The 27,567-nt window shown below is 43.0% G+C and overlaps 1 protein-coding gene across 1 annotated transcript; it reads left to right on the forward strand.

Annotated features, from left to right (window-relative positions):
• Window positions 1-391: 391 nt before the first annotated feature.
• LOC308158028 (coiled-coil domain-containing protein 9-like) lies at window positions 392-27,046 on the forward strand (the record flags this gene model as incomplete). Its single annotated transcript, XM_080531620.1, has 9 exons — window positions 392-429; window positions 907-962; window positions 1,099-1,203; window positions 1,542-1,694; window positions 5,457-5,573; window positions 15,940-16,023; window positions 17,507-17,671; window positions 26,648-26,835; window positions 26,980-27,046. Exons 2-9 carry the CDS (start codon window positions 960-962, stop codon window positions 27,044-27,046), a joined length of 882 nt encoding a protein of 293 aa, XP_080387746.1. The 5' UTR covers window positions 392-429; window positions 907-959.
• Window positions 27,047-27,567: the final 521 nt, after the last annotated feature.

Below are 27,567 nucleotides of genomic sequence, written 5' to 3' on the forward strand. Positions count from 1 at the left end.
ATTCATATGCATTATATGACTGTAACTTGTGTATGACTGTAACTAAGATGTTTTGGTAAACAGCTAAAATAACACAAATTCTGTCTGTGACCAAATCCATTGCTGGAAATGTGTTCATGGTTTCAACCGTAGTTTCCACCGTAGTAAGGCGTGACGTAGTCTATGCAAATATGCAGGCGCGGTATGATGACGTATGGTCCATCACGTTTCCGGGTGATGGATTTGATGTCTGCAGCTGGATATACTTGGTTATCTATGCTAGTATGCCATTTCGAACACAGCTGTCTCTTTAAAAACGGAAGGTTCGTAATTTCGCAGGAAGTTGAGTTTGGATGACAGGAAATGCACATGAGGACTCATTGTAACTGCAGGAGTTGAACCATTCTAACGAGCTGCACACTGCATGTTCTAACAACCCACTCTCTGAAGGTAACCTAACTAGGATCATGTGGATGTTTTCACCGACTTCGTGTGAAAAGTGGGCATAAGCGTTGTCTTTTCAACATGATGAAGGTTCAGCTCTTCTAGCTATCGAAACAGTTGGTGGACATGCCCGGGTATAGCTACCTCTGAGCTAGCCAGATGTCATCTGTACACTAGCTAAAACCGCAGATATTCAAAGGTTAAAAGTTGTTTATGAAATATTGGAAGCCTGTTCACTCCAAAATATGACTTTCCTGTCATCCGATAGCCTCCATTTAATGCGCGTTGGTGCGCGCCAGTATTATCCTAGGAGGCTTAACCTAGTAGACGCAGGAAGGGCTTTATGAATGATAGGCCTATATTTAATCTAATCTAGACTGCGTCAATTCTTCTTTCTCTCTGTAATGGTACTGCTGTTGTTGTGGTTGTGTAAAGCGTCTCTCCACCCCCTCTGTTGTATTCTAAGTTTGTTTTTCATTGAAGGTGGTAGGCAGGCTCTCAATCCACCACCTACACATGAAGACAGGCTAGACGCCATGGTGAGCTCTTGAAAGTTGTTTTTATTTAGCAAACAGAAACATTATATGCAATGTGTATTTTCCAGTTAGTTTTTTGTGTTGTTAGTTTTGTCTAAATAATCACATGCAGCCTATTGTACCTCTACCACTCCGCTAGTCTACAGTGGTGGATCTCAAGACCAAGGAGGAGAAGGATGCAGAGCTGGACCGACGGATCGAGGCCCTACGCAAAAAGAACGAGGCTCTGGTCCGGAGGTACCAGGTGAGGTCACATCCTGTGGCTTTGACAGCCGCCATTAAACCATATGACTCCATCATACTGACCCTGTAGCCACAGCACACACTTGAGGGGTGACCTACAATGACACATCTCACAACTACCCAAGTCTTCGGGGGTTGTTTTAAATCTAGGTGCCCTGATTTTTTTTAGCACTTTTATTATGATCGCTTTATATTCGGCTAAACTATTGATGATGATGATGAGGATGATGATGAGTTCCTGCAGAGTTAAAAGGAGTGAGAGCCACAGCGAGATACAGATGATCTTCTTTAGTCCCGTCATCTTCCACTTCCACTGATCTGGCCATCGTCTTCCAACAGGAAATCGAGGAAGACAAGAAGAAGGCTGAGCAGGATGGCGTCGCTGTGATGCCGGCCAGGAAGCCCCGCCCCCACGAGCCAGAGGGAGACCGGCGGAAGACGACAGAGAAAGAGAACTTCACCGTCACCGTGGACCTCTCCAAGCCTGCAGGGGTGAGCACAGAAGCACCAGCCTGCCACCCTCAAACAACCAAAAGTATTTGCCAATCAATCGTCGAGCAGTCACTGTTTGGAATTTGGTATTTCGGCACGCACTCCCTTGCTCAAGGGCACAACGGCAGTGGTAGGTCTCCTTAGATAGGATGCCGGCACCCACCAGCTCACATCTGGCTCCCTCCTGGGAATCAAACCAATGACGTACCGATTGTCTGGCCGGCCTCTCTAACCTTTGGCCAGTAGGGGTGTAACGGTACATGTCGGTTCAGTACGTACTGCGGTTTTTAAGTCACGATTCTGTACGTTTTTTCGATACAGCAGGGTAAAAACAAAACATATATATATACTGTATATATACAGTGTTTCCCCTAGGTTTGCTGCCTTGAGGGGGTGGCATCGACCGAGGCATGCCCCCACCCCCCAGGGGCTAAGACCCTGCGACATACCAGAGTCATGTCCAGGGGGTGTACTTTACATGTACATTAAGCCGCCTCACGCTACTGAAACAGGAGATAGGCTCCTGCCCTATGGGCCATTAGGCTCCAGAACCATCAGTTCTCAAGGCTACTTATGTGGTCTTGACTACCTGTCCACTTTCTCACCTGGTTCTTGCTGTGTCTCTCTGGTGTGCCGACACCATCCTGCTCTCTCTCCTTCTCTCCCTCTCTATCCTCCTCTCTCCCTCTTTTGCTGTCAACCAAAAGGCAAACATAACAACCAGAGTATTTATAATCTAATAAGAGGTATAAATTGATCCATATCAATTTATAACATAATTATAATTGAATATTGGATTACTGTGGGCAATGCAGTCAGATAATGTCATTTTGACTTTCTCTCACCTGAAAAAAAATCGTATGTCCATCTATAAAAAACAGACATCTATTAAAAAACAGGCCCGCCCCCCCCCAAGGCAATTGTATGGGAAACACTGATATAAATCCTTTATTTATTTACTGAACAAGTCTTCCTTTCTTAATTAAGAAAGCAGGAGCCTTGGATGAGTCGTGGACAACTGTAGTTTGTACTTGTTTATAAAGGGCTGGTATGATTTGCTGGCTGAAATGCGGACAAGAGGGAACTATATAACAAGGCTCCATTACTTTAAACATGTGTTTCAAACCTGTGTTCTCCACAACGGAGGATGGTCCGCTGCTATAAAAACACCTGCCGTTTGTTATGGCTTTGGCCTGGTTTGAATGGGGAGCTGGGTTTGCACTTCACAGATTTTTTTTCTTGTACCTGCAGTGTTTCCTCCAGGAATTGTTACATTAGTGGCGGAGAGCCCTGTCCGCGCGCTCAAAACAACGACCTAATTTAAAACAAAACTAGAGGGAGGATGGCCAAAAAAAAAAAAAAACATCTTCCCAGAACCTGATTTGCACGACCAGCTGTCGCTGTAGGACACGTTCGCTTTATGTTCCCAGTTGAGGGCGTGTAGCTGTCGTTAGTTGGCCTGCTTTTATTTAGTTATGCGTACGTTTGAGTTAGTCATCTCTAGGATTGTTGTTTGATATTAGCCTATACTTTCTCTTATCTGCATTTTGAGCAACTGTACAAGACCCAACAACACAACTCTGATACAGGACTAATGTTACCTAGCTGCTATAGCTAACCCAACCCTGCTACAAGACCCAACAACACAACTCTGATACAGGACTAATGTTACCTAGCTGCTATAGACCCATTTGTACTAAACAACTACAACGTTGTATTGGACATTTTTTTTCGAACTAATCCACAGACAGCAGTCTTATTAACGGGCCCCTGTGGTGCCAGGTGTGGAGGCGACCCAGCACAGTGGGGATATACACTATCAAGCCAAGCTCTACTGTCAATATTTGCGTGTGTGTGTTTTACTTTGAACGCAATTTCAATTGCAATGTCCCAAGTATTACCTACATCTCCTCTGTGGAAAACTCTAATCCCGACGCAGCAGTTATTGTGCTCGGCGATTTTAATCACACCAACCTGCACACCGAACTTCCCAATTACAAACAACAGGTGTCATGCCCCAGCAGAGGAGCTAACATACTAGACCACTGCTACGTTACAATCAACGAGGCTTACCGTTCGTTCCCGAGGGCACCGCTGGGAAGGTCCGACCATGCCATGCTGCTCCTCGTCCCGAAATATAGACCGAAACTTAAATCCTGCAATACGACACCCAAACCCGTTAAGTCCTGGACTGCAACTGCCACTGATACTCTGAGAGGCTGTTTCGAGTGCACAAATTGGGACATATTTGGTGCAGGTGCGAACAGCCTCGATGAACTCGCCCGCCATAAACGTTGTTAGCTGATCCACCACCTAGCTCCTTTGCTCCTGCCAGCCATGCAGTTTCGGATCGCTCATAGCCACTGCTAGCTTCAGCAATGTTTGAAGTGTCTGGGACATCTTTTTTCTTGAAAAATCCATCCATCTGTTGCTGTTTTCGTTACATTTTTCGAAGTTATTTAACGTGATATCTTATTTGTGCACCTAGCTAGCTAGATCAGCTTTTTGTATCTTTTAGATGGTTCACATTTAGACCAATCAGGAGTAGCCCTTGTGTCACATTGTCAACTGAATGTTTAATGTCATTAATCTGATTTTGGATCAGCGGTTAGAGAGAGATGGGCGTGGATTTAGGTGCACTTTTAGTCAACATCCATTATAGCGCTGATCTAGGATCAGATATATTTTAATCAGCTAAAATGTTCAGAGGTGGATTTTTTTTTGGGGGGGGGGAGAAATCGTGCACTTAGTGGACTGAATCAATTAGTGGCGGAGGAAATTCATTTGTGGCGGCCCGCCACCAATAAATGCATATAGAGGAAACACTGACCTGTGATGTTCACATTCAGGTGATGCTGTCTCAAATGAGGTAGCAAGTTCAACGTACAGCCAGCTGCATACCCGATCACAGTTGAACAACGCCAGCATACAGCTTTGGTCTGATCCACCTGTCTTTGTCCATCGTCATTGTAGCTAACTGAGAAACCGTAATGTTCCCAAACCGGAGACTTAAGGGATGCTGGAGGAACATCAAGCTCTAGTTTACCTGCGTTCGCCATAACAGCTGCTAAACTTGTGCCAATGGTGTGTCTGCTGGCCCCAGACAGCATTCCCTGAGAAAGCCTTTTGAATCCCAGCTGTTACCACCTGCACAGTGGAGGCTGGTGGAGGTAGAAATGGGAGGACGGGCTGTAATGGACGGGAGACGTGTTTGACACCGTTTCCCATTCCTTTAATTCCAGTGAGCCCGTCCTCCCCATCGCTACGTCCACCAGCCAGCTTTCCTGTATTTGAACTTGCCCAGTAAGAAAGCCGCCTGCAAGCGCATCCCAGGTCAAAAAGGCTATAAGTCTCAACTTTGTGCATTTCCAAGGAAGATAACCCAGAGATATTCTAACCCCTCCACCCCACCCCAGGCTGTGAGATACGGCCCCTGCCATCACTAGCCTCCTGGATGGGCGCCTGTCAAAGTCTCCTGGCTTCTTCAACATCTCATTTCCTCTCATCAAGCCGTTCATTTGCCCCTGCTATGGCAACTGGATGAGATTAGGCTCGTCTAATGGAGAACATTTGACTCTGAGAGCTAAAACGGTTGTTAATTTTCGAGCAGTCTGCTGACAGGATATAAACGCTGCACCCTCCTGAGACAGAACAGGAAAGTCATGACATAAGTGAACAGGGAAATGATTCTATGTACTCCATCAAATTTAGATAGCCTCTATAGCAGTAATGACCTCTCTCTCCCCCCCTTCCCCCCCACAGGAGAAACGAGTGATCAACGACTGGAAACAAGGGCCGCCCCGTGGCAGACGGACCCCAGAGGAGGGAGACGGGGGGGGCTTCAGACCAGAGCCGGGCTCTGACAGCCCCCCGAGGAGGGCAGGGTCAGGGCGTCTGGGAAGGGGGGGGCAGAGAGGGGGGGGGGGACCCCGACAGGAGAAGAGAGAGCCCAGAGAGTACAACGCAGCAGACCCCCGCCCGGACAGACTGCCCATGGAGGGAGAGGCAGGGGAGGCACCTGGCCGCAGCGAACGGGGGAGGAGAGGAGGAGGAGGAAGAAGAGGAGGAAGGGGAGGAGGAGTAGGACAGGATGGAGGAAGGGGAAGAGGAGGAGGAGGAGGAGGAGGAGGACCAACACAGGATGGGTCTGGTACAGACAGGAAGTCAAAGGTGAGTGTGAACAGCTGACCTCCACCTAGGGCAGGGGTCGGCAACCCAAAATGTTGAAAGAGCCATATTGGACCAAAAAAACTAAAAACTAATCTGTCTGGAGCCGCAAAAAAATTAAAGCCTTATATAAGCCTTATAATGAAGGCAACACATGCTGTAAGTGTCTATATTAGCTATATTAGCCTACTATCAAAACAATTACTAGGTAGGCTACAAATACACAATGAGCATTCATGATTAAATGTTTATTTTCGCTGCAGCGCACCCTGGAGAGAATGACGCACCACGTGACTACTCTGCTGTACGACGGTGCTTTAAGTTTAACTTCCATTACAATATTAATGTATTATGTTTCGTTGCATTGATGAAATTATAGAATTACAATAAAGAAATCACATTTTCGATGTGATTTTTATTTTAAGGATTCGAAAAAACAACAACAAAATGGAACGTGCATAATAGGCCTCCTGTAATTTCAGACCTCCCCATGGAATAATGCAGTCCTCTTCAACCCTCAATAATACAATACGAATACAACATATAAGTCGAATACAATACAATCCTCTTCTCTTTTCCCCCTTATCTGGGCAAACAGTGCAATAAAACGCAGCCTGCAGTTAAAACGCAGCCTGCAATTATAAACAATAAAACAGCAGCCTTTTGAAAAGGTAAAGTATTTTACATTTAAATAATACAGTTTAAGTTCGATTTCTGTGCATTATCCTCTTCTCTTTAGTTGTCTGCCAATGCCAAGTAAGTCAGTGCTAGAACTGAAGTGAAGTGAACTGAATAGAACTGCTAGTGAAGGGTAAAACACAGCAGCATCCTCTTCTCTTTTGACACGCACAATCCTCGGACCTGAGCAACAAAACACAATAATATCCCTATGTGTCATTCCAAATATATACTGACAAAAATCTGAAATCACTTTATAAAAACAGCCACTTTGTTACTAAATATGTGCCTATGACAGGAGTGTGTTCTTACCCGTTTAATGTGACTTCTGTTTTCGGACCTCACTGGACAGCTTCTCAACATCGGGCATGTAAGATGTAACTTTAATCTTCACGCAGGACTGCAAGCTCTCATCTGTGAGGCGGGTGCGGTATTTGGATTTGATGTAGTTCATGTTTGAGAATATCTGCTCGCACAGGTATGTTGATCCAAATATGGATAATACTCCAAATGCATATGTCTTCATGTTCCTATAACTGTCAGGAAGAGCATTCCATGTTTCAAACACAAGTTTCTCGGGTGTTGGGAGGCTTTCAATTTCGCTCCATTTGTGGCTTTGGGCAAGCTGGGCTTTCTGGCGAGTGACGTCTTCAAGCTCGGCTGTCAGACTTTTGAACTTGGACACCCATAAATCTTTGTCAGCTATATCGGCCATTTCCATTTCAAGGTCAGCTTGATTTACTCCTGGGAATGTGTTCAATAAGGACGGGTCAATCTCCAGGGGTGTGACAGGGAAAGATAGTGAAATGTTTTCCTTTCGGAACTCGCTAAATCTGCTCCCAAATGCAGTTTCATATCAACGATCGCACCTTGTAAATAATCACCGTTGAGTGTGTGATCGTGGTGGGCTTCTTTGAACACTCTCAGGGAGGGGAAGTGAGAGAGCGTGCCTCGCTGTACATCTCTGGCGAATACAGTCAGTTTGCGCTCGAATGACAAAACAGCTTCCAGCATTTGCAGTGCAGTGTTTCCCCGCCCCTGGAGACTTTTATTCAGCATGTTTAGGTGACTTGTCATTAGAGCTGTCCCAAACGACTATTTTTCTAACGATTAATCTAGCGATTATTTTATCGATTATTCGATTAGTCTAACGACTAATTTATCGATAAGTCTAACGATAATTTTTGTACTGTAAAAAAAAAAAAAAAAAAAAAACGTATTTGTCTCCGCCTCACTGCTATGTTTAGCCAACTTGAATGCCAACATGGCCATTTAGAAGTCTGTCCATCACCACAACACATAGCTAGCTAACGTTACTCTCGCTGCTATGTTATGATTAGCTAAATTGATGCTAACGTAGCATGCGAGCTACGAGCTAGATAACGTACAGTAGGTGCTCGCACCACAATGACAATAGGCTACCGTAGCTAGCCAGCTACATAGCTAACGTTACTAACACCAGAAGACAAGACATACGAACTGTGGTGAGCTACATTGCTTGTGTAACATTAGCTAGTAGCTATCCATTTTTCACTCATACACTTAATTGTCTCGCCTGGTAAAATAAAGGTTTAAAAAAAAAACAAAAAACAAAAAAAAAAAACGCCATTTTGTTTATTTACGACTAACCGACGCATATTACGCTAACCGACGTATTGACGTAGTCGATGACGTCGACGACGTCGAATAATCGTAACAGCCCTACTTGTCATATCCACCATAAAGTGCAGTTTTTCCAGCCACTCGGTATCTTCCAGTTGCGGGTAGTTCAGGTCTTTGCTTTTCAGGAATGTTTTCACGTGTTCTAAACAAGCAACAAAGCGACGCAAAACCTCACCCCTGGACAGCCATCTGACTTTGTTGTGTAGCAGGAGATCGGAATATTCGCTGTCAACTTCATCTAGCAATGCACGGAACTGACGGTGGTTTAATGCTTTTGCAATTATCTTGTTCACCATCTCGATGACAAGTTTCATCACCTCCATACACTCCGGCGGGAATGTTTGTGCACACAGTGCTTCTTGGTGCAAGATGCAGTGAAATGCAAGCAGATTTCGACCCAACGCTTTCTGTAGTAAAGTCACAAACCCCTTTTGTGATCCTCTCATACTGGGCGCCCCATCTGTAGACACTGAAATCAGGTGGTTGGTGTTTATTCCATTGTCATTTAAACACTTCAGCACAGCCTCACATATGTCCTCCCCCCGTGTTTGGCCTTTCAGTGGTATTAATTCGATCATTTCTTGCGGCCCATCAGAGTTCACATACCTGCATAACAGCGCTGTCTGTTCAATATCGATCACATCACAGGCAATTGAGTATGCTGGAGCTGAATTAATGTCCTTGATTTGCTGATTGGTGATGTTGCCTGCCATTTGAATGGCCCTTTCCTTCACTGTCTTTGCGGAGAGAGGCATGTCTTTAATTTTCTGTATTATCTCGGTTTTGTTTTTGAAGTCTGTAGTATGTAGTCACCATCTGTGAACGGTTTTCCACGCTTTATTATCTCCCGGGTTGCAACAAAACTAGCAGCAGTCGTGGAGTTTGGAGATGCAATCCACTTCTTAAATCGATCTTTGCGCTCTTCTAATTTCTCCAAGTAATGCAATCGCACTTTTTCTTTGACTCCCAACTGGGTACTCGGCTGCAAATGTAGCATGCCTTCCCTGGAAATGTCTTTCCAAATGACTTTTTTTGTTATTTGACAACTTCTCATTACAGAGCAAACATGCAGGCAATCCTTCCGCATTGGCAATGAAAGCAAATGATTCGGTCCAAGAACTGTTGAATCCTCTGTTCTCCTCAGCAATCTTTACCTTTTTCCCTTTAGGATCCATGGCCCATCACCAGTGTTGCCACAGTTACTTTGAAAAAGTATTCTGATTACTGATTACTCCTTTAAAAAGTAATCTAGTTACTTTACTGATTACTTGATTTTAAAAGTAACTAAGTTAGATTACTAGTTACTTTTTTAGTTACTATTGGCAGCTGCCTAGGCACTCGACCCCCCCCCCCCCCCCCCCGCAACATAAAAATGAAAACTGGTTTTGCCAAAACTCACTTTATTTTAACAGTAACTTAAATTACATAATTAAACTTTAACCAATAACTTAAAACAACAAAATAAAGAGTCTTTCTTTGCCTCACCCAACATAAATACTTGTTTTTAAACAATAAAATAAATATAATCTTTATTTAACAGTAACTAGCAAGGAGTGGTTTCACAAAACCTAAAACCTACCCTGACCATTCAGGCTTTTACCACAGGACAATATTTTCTTGCCAGCACAGAGTGTACAACGAACATTTATGTTCTTGTCATCCTTTGCTGACACAAACTCAAAATAATCCTTATATTTCCAGCTATTTAACGCATATCTCTGTTCTCGCTCCATTCTTCTGTTTACACTGTGCAATCAGCGTGGTGATACACGTGAGCGATTCTGCTGCAACCTCGTGTTGAAAACGTGAGCACTGACGTCACTCCCCAAGACACGAGAAAAGCAAACAAATGTTTGTTTACTATCGAACATTACAAAGAAATACTGCATTTAGCCTAAGTTATGAGATAGTAACGCAATAGTAACGCACAGTCACTTGAATAAGTAACTTTAATCCGATTACTGATTTGGAAATAGTATCGCGTTAGAATACTCGTTACTGAAAAAAGTATTCAGATTAGAGTAACGCGTTACCGGCATCACTGCCCATCACACACCCGCCGGTTCGTTCGCAACAGCCACCTGCCTGGCACCGTGACTACGGTGGCCTGTACACAATAACAATAGCACCACAACTATGGCGCAAATCTTCGTTGACAGAAATGTTGAAATGTAATATTTATTCTGCACATTTTTACAGCATTGGAAAACGTTAAGAATGTTTGTGTCATGTTTGTCCTCCTACAGAAACCATATAAAAAAACAAAAAACATTTTCATACATTTTTGAAAAAGCTCCAGGGAGCCACTAGGGTGGCGCTAAAGAGCCGCATGCTGCTCTAGAGCCGCAGGTTGCCGACCCCCGACCTAGGGTGACCAGGTCCCAACAACCCAAATGTGGGACAAGGAATATGTTTGGGACAATGTGGGACATCCTCTCAACAGGCCCCCCCCCCTTAAAAAAAACCGTATCAAATATATTTTATTTGAATGTGAACTCACAATACAGTATCTCTATGGAGCAGAAAGTGAAGTCAAAGTGCAGTATCAATTTAGTATCTTAGTAAAGAAAAGTAAACTAAGGCTAACCAAAGCAGCAGGCATTATTCACTTCAAGTCTTTAGAAATGCATCTTCCTAAGCCAAATTCAACTAGTGTATTTCCTGTAAAAGTAGGCACAAAATACAACTACCGTATTTTCCGCCCTATAAGGCGCACTTAAAAGTCCCAAAAAAAAACAAAAAACGACAGTGCGCCTTATAACCCGGTGCGCCTTATATATGGATCAAAATGTAAAAATTACATGACCAATATTTTTTTTTTAATAATAATAAAATGTTTCAGTACGACTGGTAAACTACAAAGCCGCACCGCTTGCAGCATTACGGTAATCAGTAAACGACGGCCGCCATCTTGGAATCTCCGCGAATGCTATTGTTATGCTATCATGTGCTCTGAATGGATGCCGTACTCACCCAACTGTTCAATTCGGACACTCACACCGCTTGCAGCATTACGGTAATCAGTAAACACCGGTGTTGTGCTTACTCACAGTCCCACACCACAAGACCCCAAGTAAAGAAGACTAAACAGAGTTTCCGAGGGAACAAAGTGAGATTCTTGGTGCTTTCAACTTGAAGTTTTAAAGTACCCACTCGATATAATAAACAACAGTTTAACGATCACTAAACACTTATCATTTGTGTATTGGATTCATTATTCTCGTTTGCCGGAGGCTACCGGTAAGGGAGGGTTGATTTGTAAACATACTTTCGTTTTAGCTCGTGTTCAAAAGCAAGAACTGTGTGTTCATCTAGTTATGTGTAGTTATGTGTTTTTAGCATGTCGATGTTCTCCCAGTATGTTGTCATGTTATTAAAATACAGTTTAGACCTTCGTAGCGATGTGTTTTGTTAGCTGTTAGCCGCTAGCAGCGTTTGTTGTGGTTTGGTCAGATTCACTTTTCTCCCATTCAGTGTTTGAGATGAACCAACATTCAAATACGCCTGTCGTGTTCAATCTTTCTCTGATTTGAATGTATGACACATCATTTGAAAGCTTACAATCTGTAGTTTAAGCATGTGTAAAAACTGAAAAAGTACGTTGCACATTTCACCAGGAGCTGTCACATATTGGTTGTTGGTTATAATTGTATAGCCTATTGGTTGTTTTCTGGTGTTGTTTTGCTCTGTTTGTAGTCTACTTGATGTATTTTTATCAGCTGTTAAATCACCACAGCGGTTAATCCACTAATAGAGATAATAGCAGATTGAAAATGCTTGTAGCTAACTACTCTATATCTCGTGGTTGCAGCTATTGCGAATTGCTATTCACGCGAGTCAGCTGTGAATCACCGCAGGTCCTTGACGCTTGTTGCAAAAATGGATGACGAACGGCTGATACTTGAGGTGGAAAAATATATATTTTTGACAGTGGAGCAGGTAGAACGTTGATGGTGACAACGCTCAGGTGGAGCTTGGACAACGGGAAGTTGACACAACACCGATGGAGAGGTGACGCAACGCAGTAGGTGGAGCTTGGGCGTAACGCAACCCCAGTCAAACGTTTGACTGCAGTATCTATTCTATGCGCCTTATAAGCCGGTGCGCCTTATAAGCCGGTGCGCCTTGTATATGAAAAATTTTCTAAAATAGGCCATTCATTGAAGGTGCGCCTTATACTCCGGTGCGCCTTATAGGGCGGAAAATACGGTACAAAAACTGGCCAAACTGGCCAGGAGGGAACAGAAAACTCAAAATAATAATAGATACAATAAAAATCATTTCAGTTTTGTCCATCACAGCAGCAGCTGCAGACACAGGCAAGCCCACACAGGCTATGCACTCCGAGCAGCATGGAAAGCCCCTGGGTTTTGTCCATCTCAGATCTTTTTAGTTTTGTCCATCACAGATCTTTTTAGTTTTGTCCATCACAGATCTTTTTAGTTTTGTCCATCACAGATCTTTTTAGTTTTGTCCATCACAGATCTTTTTAGTTTTGTCCATCACAGATCTTTTTAGTTTTCTCCATCACAGCAACAGCAGGTGCCCCCCCCCCACACCACACCAACACCACATTGGCCCACAATATCCTACTACATTCAAAAATATCCTACTCTTAGTCTATATTCTCAACAAAGTTTATCTGACCTTTGATGCTCTTGACTTTGTACTTTTTGTTTGAGCGTGCAGCTACCAATAAGGCCTTCTCCTTGAGTGTATAGGTGTAGAATTCCTTACAACTGTATCCAAAGTTGGTCTTGACTTGAATTTCAGACTTTATGAGCTCCACAGAGCACCGCTTCCGCTGGTCAGTCCACGCTGCTGTCATGAGGGAAAACACTCTCTCTACCAAAGCATTAGTGATGGGGATGCCACAGCAGTGAGATTTGGTGTGTTTGTGCCTTGAACCAAGGTGGACCACTTCTCCACAACCAGAGCGTCTCTCTCCACTACGTCCTGCTGGCGTGGCCAAGTCACCCAGTATTCATCATCCAGTTCATTCATGTCTAGTTTCCCCCTTATCTGTAGGACCTCCACTGCATCACAGAGACGGGAGAATGTGAACTTGCTCTTCAGTGCCAAGCTTGCAACATTCTTCTGCTAGTTGTTGTCTTTGAAGTCATATCACTTCTCAAGGTAGTTGAGAGCAGCCTGGTAGAACTTGGGATAGATCATGTTTGATTGCTGCTGCCTTTTTGTCTGGAAACTGTTGGAGGATAGCACTTGTCTCCATTCCAAAGAAGGAATCAATCTGTCGTTGTTGGAGCTTTTGTCTTGAGAGTTGAGCATCTTGTCATATAGCTGACAGACGGTCCCGTCCTCTCTCCAACAGCAGCACAACTTCATGGAAGATCTTCAGCACACTATTGAGGAAGGACAGGTAGACCTGTAGCTCAAGGGGTTTCCCATCACCATCCTCATCGTTTTTGAACAGCTGCCACAGTGACTTTGGGCACTGAGCCTCTCCCAGTGACAAGAAGTAGCTCTTGATAGCTGTCCAGCTGTCATGTAGCCTCTTGACAGCAGGCCACAGACTCAACCATCTTGTGGATACGTGTCTCCGTACAACCTGATATTCTTCTTCCAAAAAGGTCAACACTGCTTTCAATTCTGTTGTACGTTTTGCAGATGATGAAAAGTGACTGTTTTTGTTCACTACGGACTCAATGTCAATGTTCAACCTGTCTCCAGCATGCTTTCCACTGTTGTGCACTATGTGGGCCATACAGTTAGCCTTTATGATGCCACTGTTGTCTGCTTTTAGCTTCTGGAAAGCTGAATTGTTTTTCCCGTAATTTACACTTGCGTTGTCGGCAGCGTATGCTGAAATCATGTCAGGTTGCAGGCCCTTTTCTTCTAGCTTGCTTGTAATCTGGCGGTGTATGGTAGTAGCTGACTCATCACTATCCTCATAGAAGTCAAGGATCTTACTTTTCAAACCAGACTCTGGGGTCCAATATCTCAGAGACAGGGGGAAGAGTTTTGTAGTGCCATGATTTGAAGCCACTGAAAAAAATTGGTGTGTAGGCTATTTTGTAACCACTGGTGGTGTCTTTAACTCTGTCAAACAACTCTCCACAGAGGCAGGGGCAAGCACATCTGTTACTATGGACGCTGCTTTTGTACGACCACATGACATTTTCTTTGCTATCTCAGAGTCTGGAAAAATGGTCGGCGCTAGCTTGTTACCACAGTCATTTGACCGGTATGATTGGGAGTGTTGCACTGTATGGTAGACACTGGTTATTTCTGCTGCTGTTATCTTGTCAGAGTGGCAATCATTTTTCGGTTTGAGTAGGAATGTCTCCATAGGGTTGGATGTCTCTTTTTGAGCGACACGTTTCTTGTGAGAATCGCATTCTCTGTGTCTTGACGTTGTATTCACCGCCATGTGAAATTGAAAAAGAACTCTTGCAAAAAATTGCAAAAAACTCTCAGAGTCGCCCTGCACTCGCTTCACCCACGGATACGTGTTTTCCCAGTCTTTGTTGTAGGTGCATCTTCTTTTCTTGCTGACTGTAGTTTGAGTTTCCTCCATTTTCTATAACCTGCTGCATTAGACTCGCGTTCGTTGTTGTTGTTGTTGTTTGGGGGGGGGAACTTACTCTCATTGGTTAACCTGGCTGCACTTGACCCCAGCACCCGACGTTTGCCACAGTTTGATTGACAGCAAACACAGTCCCGTGATGATAGCCTCCCCTGCTTTCTCCACAGCCATTGGATGAATCTGATTTTAGAAAATTGCTTTAGCCAATAATAATTACTAGGGATGTCCCGATCCCACTTTTTCACTACCGATACCGATACCTGGGCTTCGGGTATCGGCGATACCGATACCGATCCGATATTTGTATACATTTTTTGACCCCTGAATAATAACAAATACCTCCCCAGTATATAGTCCACACCAACAACAGTTAAATTAAAGACTGCCAGCCTTTATTAAAGCAACAAATGCGACGTGTTGTGGATTGGAACTACGGATCATAAGCTTTCAAATGATGTGTCATACATTGAAATCCGAAAAAATATGAAGTTAGAGTCATTTGAATGTTGTTAGACGTCAGGCACATATAGGGTTAACCTCTTTGTAATGAAACCGGAAGCACACAGCGCTATGCGCATTTTAAGCGCATATAGGACTCGCGTGAAGCATTTCTCTTTGTAATGAAACCGGAAGCACACAGCGCTATGCGCATTTTAAGCGCATATATGACTCGCGTGAAGCATTTCTGCGACACGCGTTTCTGTTCACTGTTTTCATTCCCTCATCGCTTATACACATAAGTTTGACTGCGCATGACAGTAGGATCGGATCGGAGCCTTTTTTTTTTCTGGTGCGATCCCCGATCCAGCATTCAGGACCAATATCGGGTCGATATCCGATATCGGTATCGGATCGGGACATCCCTAATAATTACTAAAAGTTGTGAAAATGCTGTGCAGTCCCGCACAAAGCGGGACATCTGGTTACCCTACCTGCACCGCCATATCAGACTTCCTGTTGTCATGCTGCCTTTCTACTGACTACTTAGACTAATCCTAGGGTTTCGGTTAGTGAAGATGTTGATAATGAGTTATAGTTAGCCAACGGATAACTGGACAATGTGTCATGTCACACACACCGGTGAGGTAGACACGCATAACAGACAGTTACCCAGGCAGTTACCCAGTTACCCAGGCAGTTGACAGTTAGTCAACATGACACCTGACTGAGCTTCCCCCCCCTGTGACGTAGGAGTGGGAGGAGAAGAGGAGGCAGAACATTGAGAAGATGAACGAGGAGATGGAGAAGATCGCCGAGTACGAGAGAGGACAAAGGGTAAAGGAGGCCGTTTTGCAATGTTCCACTTCCCTTTTCCTTCCAGTGGTGCCCAAAACCATCCGTGCCAAAGCCAATTACTTTTCCATAGTCACTTAACAGGGTTCAAGGGTGCTTAAACCTCAGGGTTTAGGCCTCCTCTACCTCCCTGGTCCTCAACCTTCTGCTAAACGGTTAAAATGGAACAAAAAATGTAATGTCAACTGGCCAGTCGGGGCTAGTGGCTGTGTGCTGTGGTCGGCTTGACTGGTGACAACAGTCCCAAGTAGCGAGCCAGCTGTTGAGGTAAACCATCGCATGCATCACACTGAGCCAGCTCGTGAGCTTAGAATTATACGGTTCTATCTCCGTTTAGGGTAGTTCAGAGTTATTGAGCGTCAAAGTTTTTACATTCCATTATGTTTTGTTAGATGGAACCTTAGTATTTTATTAATTACTAACTAAAAAATGTCAATAAAAAAAAAAAAAAACACAGGCATTAATAAACACCTAATGGATCAGATGATGTATTTATTATTATTTTTTTAACAAAAATGGAGATGGAACCTTATAATTCTAATGTCACGAGCTGTTGAGGTAAACCATTGCATGCATCACACTTTTTCCAAAAACAAAAGGAGTCCAGTATGAATTTGTCCATGACTGTTCAGATCGGCGTCTCTCAGTGCTCAGTGGGATGCTTGGGACGGCTCTTGATGTCAGTCGGATTTGAGATTTTAAAAGTTAGGGGTTACGGTTAGGCAAGGCAAGTTTATTTGTATAGCACATTTCATACAACAGGGGCAATTCAAAGTGGTTTACGTGATATAGCCTAAAACAAAATCCCCTAGGTTAAGGGTTGAGGGTGGAAGCAGAGCCATGAGAGCTGTGTTTGGGATTAGGGTTAGGGTTAAGGGTTGAGGGTGGAAGCGTCTCCTGTGTGCAGAGCCATGAGAGCTGTGTTTGGGGTTAGGGTTAGAGATAGAGTTAGGGTTGAGGGTGAGAGCTGTGTTTGGGGTTAGGGTTGAGGGTGAGTTGTGTTTGGGGTTAGGGTTGGGGTTGAGGGTGAGAGCTGTGTTTGGGGTTAGGGTTATGGTTAAGGGTTAAGGGTGAGAGCTGTGTTTGGGGTTAAGGGTTGAGGGTGAGAGCTGTGTTTGGGGTTAGGGTTAGGGTTGAGGGTGAGAGCTGTGTTTGGGGTTAGGGTTAGGGTTAAGGGTGAGCTGTGTTTGGGGTTAAGGGTTGAGGGTGAGAGCTGTGTTTGGGGTTAGGGTTATGGTTAGGGTTGAGGGTGAGAGCTGTGTTTGGGGTTAGGGTTAGGGTTAAGGGTGAGAGCTGTGTTTGGGGTTAAGGGTTGAGGGTGAGAGCTGTGTTTGGGGTTAGGGTTATGGTTAGGGTTGAGGGTGAGAGCTGTGTTGAGGGTTGAGGGTGAGAGCTGTGTTGAGGGTTGAGGGTGAGAGCTGTGTTAAGGGTTGAGGGTGAGAGCTGTGTTTGGTTCCCCCGGCAGGCGGACGGAGACAAGCCCATTCGGAACTTCCTAGACGACCCGCGGCGCTCCGGGCCGGCGCCGGACATCGACCGCAAGGACGGGAGCCGCCGACACGTCCGCAACTGGGGCGGCCTGGACTTTGACAAGGTCAAGACCTCTGCTGAGCAGGAGAAGGAGTGGACCGTGAGTTGTGTTCCACAGTGTGGAGAATAGAAACCATCCAACCCTAGTGCACTGACCTATATATATTTCTCTGTGTTTTGTTATCCAGTATGTCTTCAGTGTTTCCTCCAGGAATGTTTACAATGGTGGCGGGTGGCCGTGACCGCGCGGTCAGCGCCCGCGATTTTTTTCGCGTGCACGCGCATGAAACGCGTAATGCCTAATCACAGCCAAAACTAGAGGATGGCCAAAAAAATAAATAAATGAATATACAGAATATAAACTTGTGACTGACAGTCACATACACACACAAAGATCATCAGCTATAATATAATACGAAGTAGGCCTACATGAGCACAAAAGCGGCTAACGTTACTGATTAACTGTTTACTGTAGTGCAGAGAGATGGTAGTCGTAGGCGGCGTATCAAATGACAAAGCTAAACGTTTAATGAAGGACATGAACGATTGTCAACAACACACTCAAGCATTAAATAGAACAGTCTAAACAACTTGGGTACTACGGACGGAACAATAGTCTCAACCTATAGTTCCGTGCGTGAATTATGTCAACCCACCACATTACAGAAGTAAAATCACAGTCAGATGGAGCATTCGGTAAACAGCTGAGTATCAGCTGAGTTAAAGAAAACAAACTCTTACCTTTGATGAGACCCACATGAGCCCTGTTTTCCCGTACTTCTCCCGTGTGTCTCTTATTGTCCAAATGTTCCCTGAATTTTAGCTGCATGTTTTTCCAGCATGTAATTCCGTTGTCAATAAAAAAATCGTCTCCCCTTCTTTTCCCCTTGACAATACTGTGTCGTTGCTAAAGTGACGGCACATAAGAATCGTTTTTTTACTTGCTAATGTCTGCTAACGTAGCACTTGAAACTGGCGCCGTTCTCTGGACTGCAGCTGCTCCCGCGTTAGCATTAGCATCCATCTTTTCTTCTCCCTTCTCACCGTCACGAGCTCAAATGACACTTGTCGGCCGATCTAACTCTTAACACTCACTTACAGGACTTCTGACACCATGTCGTGTTATTCTATTAAACATACACGTGAGTCCTTCTGTATTTCAATGTAAGTGTCTTTATTTTAACTCGCTCTGTAAGCTCTACAATACCGGTCTCTTGTTGTCTCGTCGTAACCTGCCCACCTGACCTGGGGGGTATTCCATCAACGTCGCTAAAGGAAAATCCTGGCTTATTTTTGATAACTCTCGCGAGACCTATCAGAATATGCCTGGATATTTGTAAGAACTCTCGCGAGATTTATCAGACTAAACCTGGATTTTCCCTTTAGCTATGTTGATGGAATACCCCCCGGATGTCACTACGGTGGCCTGTACACAATAACAATAATACCACAGTTCACATTTAGACCAATCAGGAGCCCTTGTGTCACGTCGTCAACTGAATGTCATTAATCTGATTTTGGATCAGCGGTTAGAGAGAGATGGGCGTGGATTTAGGTGCACTTTTAGTCAACATCCATTATAGCGCTGATCTAGGATCAGATATATTTTAATCAGCTAAAATGTTCATTTTTATTTTTTATTTATTTTTTATTTATTTAAAAAAAAAAAAATTGTGGACTGAATCAATTCGTGGCGGAGGAAATTCCATCGTGGCGGCCCGCCACCAATAAATGCATGTAGAGGAAACACTGGTCTTTAATAATAAATATAGCCGCAAGCTGCAATTAAGGGCGCAAGGGTTGACCTCATATTTGCTACACATGTTTTTTTTCTCTGAGATTGATCAGCCTAACAATGACTGACAGCCCTCTTTGCATATGTCTTCATTCATGGTACATATTCATTAGCATGTAGCTGTGTTTTTAGAAGTATGAACTTGTCCTTCACACACTTTGCAGGGACTGGTACAAGCATACTACGCAACAATGTTTGTGTCAATCGGACTTGCGCTTCATGAGAAGATTAAGTGTTTATTTTTTTATATTTAAAAATGGCTGGAATTGCAGAATATTGAGTGGCATGTGACAGCCTTGTTTTTCATCCGATCATGTTGGAAATTGGTGCACAACTGTCATACTTCTGTCATACTACTGTCTTGAGGGTCACCAAGTTTCACATTAATTAGCAGAATTAGCCTCATTTGAATATTTCATGAATTACGGTGCTGATTAATTAGCATATAGCTTGGTAAATTTTTTAATATGGGAACTTTTCGTTCTCAAACTTGTTAGTGACCTGTACACACTTCTAATGTACCAAGTGTAATGTCAGTCAGACTTACGGTATAAGTCTTGTCAGTTTTACTAGCATTCCTGTTCATCTTGAGGAGGCGGGTCTGCCAGTGTTGGTTTGCTGTCTCTAGGAGAAACATTAACGCCTCTCAAAGTTTGAAACATTCAGCGGGTTGCTATAACGCCCCGCATCAATGTTATTGTGAGGGTGTGGACTGGGGTCCTGCCTGCCAAAAAGCAAAACAAGGTACCAATATGTGTGGGAGTCATGGCCGTTTTACATGAAAATGGAACAGGGCTGAATAACTCGTGAGCTTAGAATTATAAGGTTCTATCTCCGTTTAGGGCAGTTCAGAGATATTGGGCGTCAAAGTTATTACATTCCATTATGTTTTGTGAGATGGAACCTTTGTATTTTATGAATTACAATCTCAAAAATTTCTACATTTTAAAAATAACACCACACAGGCATTAATAAACACCTAATGGATCAGATTATGTAATGAAATCAATTTGGACAAAAATGGAGATAGAACCTTAGAATTCTAACGTCACGAACTGACAGTTACAACAGGGCTATGCAGTGTTTCCTCCAGGAATTTTTACATTAGTGGCGGAGAGCCCTGTCCGCGCGCATAGTATATGTATGTATATAGTATATTTATAGTATATTAAAAAAAAATATATATACAGAATATAAACTTGTGACTGACAGTCACTTACACACACACAAAGATCATCAGCTATAATATAATACGAAGTAGGCCTACATCAGAGCACAAAAGCGGCTAACGTTACTCATACTGTTTACTGTAGTGCCGAGAGACGGGAGTCGTAGGCGGCGTATCAAATGACAAAACTAAACGTTTAACAGGGCTTAAAGTACTCCGGCACAGTGCCGGATTTCCGGCGCGGGAGAATATATATATATATTTTTTAAACTGCAATTGCGGCATTGCGCCGACGTGGTGGCGGGGGCGCTGTTTCACAAATAACTTAGCTTTCGTGTTTGCTAGCGAAACAGCTGATAGTTGATGTTGACTGCTCAAGGAGAATACATATTTGAAAGTACAGAATGCCTGAGAGCCTTATATTGCATTATATTACATTATATTTTGAATGGCCATCTGGTGCCTGAATATTGTTTTTTCCTTTACATATATATATAATGACATTTCCACCATACATTGATGGAGAAACACCACTGGTACCACCTCCGCCTCATTTTGAGCCAGGAAAAACCCCGAGTAGTGACGGGAAGCCTTATGGGACGTGGTGCCAAGAAGGAGAATATAAGTGATAGTGGCTTAATAAGTCCCACATTTCGTTGTTTGGTACCTGTACTATATCAATGACAATAAAGACCATTCATTCATTCAAGTAATCAGTTTGTTCTTTTAAAGACATGTATATATTTAATTCTGTATTGTTATAGTGATATTAAGTGATGCAATCAGTTTGGCCTTTTAAAGACATCTAAATATATTATTTTATTTTGTATTAAGTATAAAACAGTATTATGAATGAATGAATGAATGGTCTTTATTGTCATTACAGTTTTTCCCAATTGCTAAAACACAAAAGCCAATTCTCTAAACCAAATGACCAGTTCTAATAATAATAATAATAATAATTAATTGAATTTATATAGCGCTTTTCCGAGGCTCAAAGACGCTCTAAACACATTTAATAAAACTAGCTCCCATTTGCCAAAACCATAAACACATTTCACATGAAGACACAATTCACAAAACACAATCCTCCTTTTCTCATAAATCTAAACACATTTTGTCTTGCTAAAACACAAGTTGCAAAAAATTCTGCTCAAATTCTCAAATTAAAGCTCATGTGATGCACAATGCTTGCCACAGTCAGCAAAATTTGAACACAATGAACACACCTGGCTTCATTCATTAAACATAACGACTAAAAATTTAAGACACTTGTTGCAAATGATTGTGGTGTGTGTGTGTGTGTGTGTGTGTGGTATAGTTCCATAAATAAATAAAAAAACATCACACCCTGAACATTGTTTTCAGTGAGTATTGTTGTGTGTAATGGATCCTCTGTAGTGTTTGCATTGAGTTGTGATACAGTACAGTATTGTACATGTTACGGTACATGTGGGAATACGGTAAATTTGTTCAAACCTTTATTTACGTAAAACTCGATAGGACAACAGTGCAACAACTTCACGGCTGAACTTTAGTAAAATTTCAGACATCATATGCCATTTAAAGGGGGGAAATAGATATCTAAAAATGCATGAATATCATGCAAAATCAGCCTTACTGTAATGTAAAATATGTAATGTTAGATATAACGTTAGACAGGGAGCGCAGATTTATTTTTATGCATGACTATCATACATGTGGGGAAACGGGTTAGGGTTAGGTGCTAGGGTTACAGTAAGGTTAGGGTTAGGATTAGGGGTAGGGTTAGGGTTAAGGTTACGGTTAGGGTTAGACATGCCAGCATGTACCAAGTCACCCTAGCACCTAACCCTAACCCTAGTTTTCCCACATGTACCGTATTCTCACATGTACCGTAACATTGAAGGAAGTTATACTATTTCAATTACTGTAACTCTCACCCACCCCTGTGGGTGAATGCGTACTTCAGAATGGTCAAGAGATCCCTTTAGAAAGAAGTCGATTGTCCACACGTAAGATCAAGTTTGAATTACTGTACTGTAATGTATTTTAGTTATATAGTAAAATTAGCCAAGCATTACAGTAAAACATTCATGAAGAACATATACATACTGTAAAAGGATATTTTCCAACAACATACATACTGTATTTTCTGTAGATTGACATACTGTTCATATGAAACACACAAATCTATGAATGCCCAATACTCTACAGTGATATATTCTGAGAACAGATACTGTAAGGTTTCTAAAAATGTGCTTTGGCAGTTGTGAAAAAAAAGAACATTCTCACACACTGAACATTGTGTTTTCAGTTGTTTTGTTGTACCGTATTTTCCGCACTATAAGGCGCACCGGATTATAAGGCGCACCTTCAATGAATGGCCTATTTTAGAACTGTTTTCATATACAGGGCGCACCGGATTATAAGGCGCATAGAATAGAATATAGAATACTGCAGTCAAACGTTTGACTGGGGTTGCGTTACGCCCAAGCTCCACCTACTGCGTTGCGTCACCTCTCCATCGGTGTTGTGTCAACTTCCCGTTGTCCATGCTCCACCTGAGCGTTGTCACCGTCAACGTTCTACCTGCTCCACTGTCAAAAATATATATTGTTCCACCTCAAGTATCAGCCGTTCGTCATCCATTTTTGCAACAAGCGTCAAGGACCTGCGGTGATTCACAGCTGACTCGCGTGAATAGCAATTCGCAATAACTGCGACCATGAGTAGAGTAGTTAGCTACAAGCATTTTCAATCTGGTATTATCTCTAGTGGATTAACCGCTGTGGTGATTTAACAGCTGATAAAAATACATCAAGTAGACTACAAACAGAGCAAAACAATAAAACAACACCAGAAAACAACCAATAGGCTATACAATTATAACCAACAACCAATATGTGACAGCTCCTGGTGAAATGTGCAACGTAATTTTTCAGTTTTTACACATGCTTAAACTACAGATTGTAAGCTTTCAAATGATGTGTCATACATTCAAATCAGAGAAAGATTGAACACGACAGGCGTATTTGAATGTTGGTTCACCTCAAACACTGAATGGGAGAAAAGTGACTCTGAACGCAGCCACAGCTACGAACGCTGCTAACAAAACACATCGCTACGAAGGTCTCAACTGTATTTTAATAACATGACAACATACTGGGAGAACATCGACATGCTAAAAACACATAACTACACATAACTAGATGAACACACAGTTCTTGCTTTTGAACACGAGCTAAAACGAAAGTATGTTTACAAGTCAACCCTCCCTTACCGGTAGCCTCCGGCAAACGAGAATAATGAATCCAATACACAAATTATAAGTGTTTAGTGATCGTTAAACTGTTGTTTATTATATCGAGTGGGTACTTTAAAACTTCAAGTTGAAAGCACCAAGAAGGACCGCCTCGAAATTCATCGATGTTCATGTCCCGTGCCAGCGCTGTTGCCTTCATTCGAATAGTGACTGTAGAGACGCTTCTACTTGCTGCTCTCTGTTCAACAACCCACTGTTCGAGTTTGTCCTCTAACTGTGGCCATCTCGCTTTGTTCCCTCGGAAACTCTGTTTAGTCTTCTTTACTTGGGGTCTTGTGGTGTGGGACTGTGAGTAAGCACATCAGTACCGGTGTTTACTGATTACCGTAATGCTGCAAGCGGTGCGGCTTTGTAGTTTACCAGTCGTACTGAAACATTTTGACAGAGCGCCTTGAGCGCCGTGTACAACCAGTATGGATCAACCAATTAACTTAATTGATTAAATTGATCCATATATAAGGCGCTCCGGATTATAAGGCGCACTGTCGTTTCTTTTGAAAATTAAAGGCTTTTAAGTGCGCCTTATAGTGCGGAAAATACGGTAGTCTGTAATGATGCTTATAGTGTTTACATTTTTGAAGGCTTTGAGCAGCTGTTTTGGTGTGAAAGTTTGAGTTTTGAAGAGAGAAGGTGTGGTTTTGCTTATGTAGCTTTAGAAAAGTGTGTTGTGTTTAGAGTTTTGGGAAAATGGAGGAAAGTTTTGTGAAATGTGTTTTAGCAATTGAGAAAAACTGTAATACAGTACAGGTACCATACAACGAAATTTAGGAGGGGGGGCTCCCCTGGTGCTTGGAAAAAGACTAAAAACACGAGGGCCAAGGGTAAAATAAAAAAAGGGAAAAGAGCTGGTTTACATAAATAAAGGCTATGTACACTATCTACTATACTACTATACTATACAATAAAACACTGTGCTGTACTCTATGATATGCTATAAATATCCTAACTTTTCCTATATCTGAACCTTATGTACACAAGGGTTGTCATATTGCACATAGTATTGTTGCACATTCATTTAAAGTATTAATGCATTTTAACATTGAGACATATATTTTGTATTGACTATAAAATAGTATTAATGCATTTAAACATTGAGACAAGAAGCTGTCTTCTGTACCCGCTCTCCCAATATCTCAAACTGTGACCCCCCTCCCCAAGAAAGAGTTTCAGGCACAGGATTTTTTCCCACTTTAAGCCCTGGTTTAATGAAGGACATGAACGATTGTCAACAACACACTCAAGCAGTAAATAGAACTGAATAAACAACAACTCGGTTACCACGCACTCAACTGTCGGTGCAGAACAATACTCCCAACCCATAGTTCCGTGCGTGAATTATGTCAACCCACCACATTACACAAGTAAAATCAGTCAGATGGAGCATTCGGTAAACAGCTGAGTATCAGCTGAGTTAAAGAAAACCAACTCTTAATGACACCCACATGAGCCCTGTTTTCCCGTACCTCTCCCATGTGTCTCTTATTGTCAAAATGTTCCCTGAATTTTAGCTGCATGTTTTTCCAGCATGTAATTCCGTTGTCAATAAAAAAATCGACTCCCCTTCTTTTCCCCTTGACAATACTGTGTCGTTGCTAAAGTGACGGCACATAAGAATCGTTTTTTGACTTGCTAATGTCTGCTGATACACCAACACAGCTAGCCGATGCTGATGGCTCTCCTGCTTGTTCTCCCGCTGTAGTTGTAGTTGGTGGTGGTGGTACCCCGCCATAAACGTTGTTAGCTGATCCACCAACTAGCTCCTTTGCACCTGCCAGCCATGCAGTTTCGGATCGCTCATAGCCACTGCTAGCTTCAGCAATGTTTGAAGTGTCTGGGACATCTTTTTTCTTGAAAAATCCATCCATCTGTCGCTGTTTTCGTTAAATTCTTCGAAGTTATTTAACGTGATATCTTATTTGTGCACCTAGCTAGCTAGATCAGCTTTTTGTATCTTTTAGATGGTTCACATTTAGACCAATCAGGAGTAGCCCTTGTGTCACGTCGTCAACTGAATGTTTAATGTCATTAATCTGATTTTGGATCAGCGGTTAGAGAGAGATGGGCGTGGATTTAGGTGGACTTTTAGTCAACATCCATTATAGCGCTGATCTAGGATCAGATATATTTTAATCAGCTAAAATGTTCAGAGGTGGATTTTTCTTAGGTGGAAAAACAGGGGAGGGTCATGTTTTTTTTTTTTGCCTGAGGAGAAATCGTGCACTTAGTGGACTGAATCAATTAGTGGCGGAGGAAATTCATTAGTGGCGGAGGAAATTCATTCGTGGCGGCCCGCCACCAATAAATGCATATAGAGGAAACACTGGGGCTATGCCCACTGCCTGGGTTTGCGGCCTAATAATAATAATAAACTTGATTTGTATAGCACTTTTCAAAACACAGTGCTTTATAGAACAATATAAGATAAGTACACACCGACAGGATAAAACAACAACAGAAACATCATTAAAATGCAGGATATAAGAGTTAATAAAAACAGGGTTTTGTCTCCTCAATGATAGAATGAACCCTGCAGAGACGCCTTCTGTGTCTCATTAAACCCTCTTCACACATCAAGAAAATAAAATAAATTTTAGCCAACGCTTTTATCCAAAGCGACTCACAATTAGAGATTACTGGGACAGTCTCCCTGGAGTAATTTAGGGCTGAGTGCCTTTCTCAAGGGCACACTAATCACCAGTCCAACTCTCTATCCACTACTAGACTGCCATTATCACTCCTCCGTCGGCCTCCCTCCCTCCCTCAGTCTGTCTTTATTTCTCTAACGGTCGTTCTCTCTCCCCCCCCCTAGAGTCGTAGGCCAGGGGGGGGGCCCAAAGGCTCCTGGGACATGACCGTGTCCATGACGGGCCGCGAGCGGGCTGAGTACCTGCGCTGGAAGAAAGAGAGGGAGCAGATTGACGAGGCCCGCCTGGCTCGCCACCGCAACGCCACCGGCCAGTGGAGACGGGAGTGGGACGCCCAGAAGACCGACACCATGTGAGAGAGGGGGGGGGGGGGGAGTCGAGAATAGGAAAACACCATTCCCTTTGTATGATGTGGACCTGGGGGGCTGTTGATTGTGTGTGTGGGGGGGGACGGGACAGTATGACAGAGAGGTCTGACCCTCCAGTGTTTTCACAGGTTCAAGGAGAACCCAGATGTGGCTGGGGAGGGCGGGCCAGAACAGGGCAGCAGGAGAGGCAAGTGACACACACACACACACACTCCCCGCGGTGACACAACCCCTGACAGATATGGACGCTAGGCCGCCCATTCTCTCTCCTTCGTTGGTTACACACACACACTGCAACCCACGTCCCAAGCTTACAGTGTCGTTCACAAATCCCACTCCCCCCCCAAAACACAGCAGCACTTGAAAAGCAATCTGACAAACCCTATTCACACGGGACTGTTATTATCTGGGGACCTCTGGTCGTTTGTAATACTTGCGGAGGTCGTCTGTCTTCTTAAGCGTGTGCAAAGCAGCCATGTTCGTAACAAATTCCACTGCAAAATCATCAACGTATAACTTTTATATAATGTGTTTTTCTGGATTTTTTTGTTGATATTCTGTCTCTCACTGTTAAAATAAACCTACCATTAAAATTATAGACCGTTCAGTTCTTTGTTAGTGGGCAAACGAACAAAATCGGCATTTTGTTGCAAATACTTATTTCCCCACTGTATTTGCATGTTAAAACACAATTTCTCCGTGGTTTACATTTTGAT

This window comes from Nansenia antarctica (assembly GCF_963989245.1).
Source record: "Nansenia antarctica genome assembly, chromosome: 5".
In the NCBI taxonomy this organism is placed as follows: domain Eukaryota; kingdom Metazoa; phylum Chordata; class Actinopteri; order Argentiniformes; family Microstomatidae; genus Nansenia; species Nansenia antarctica.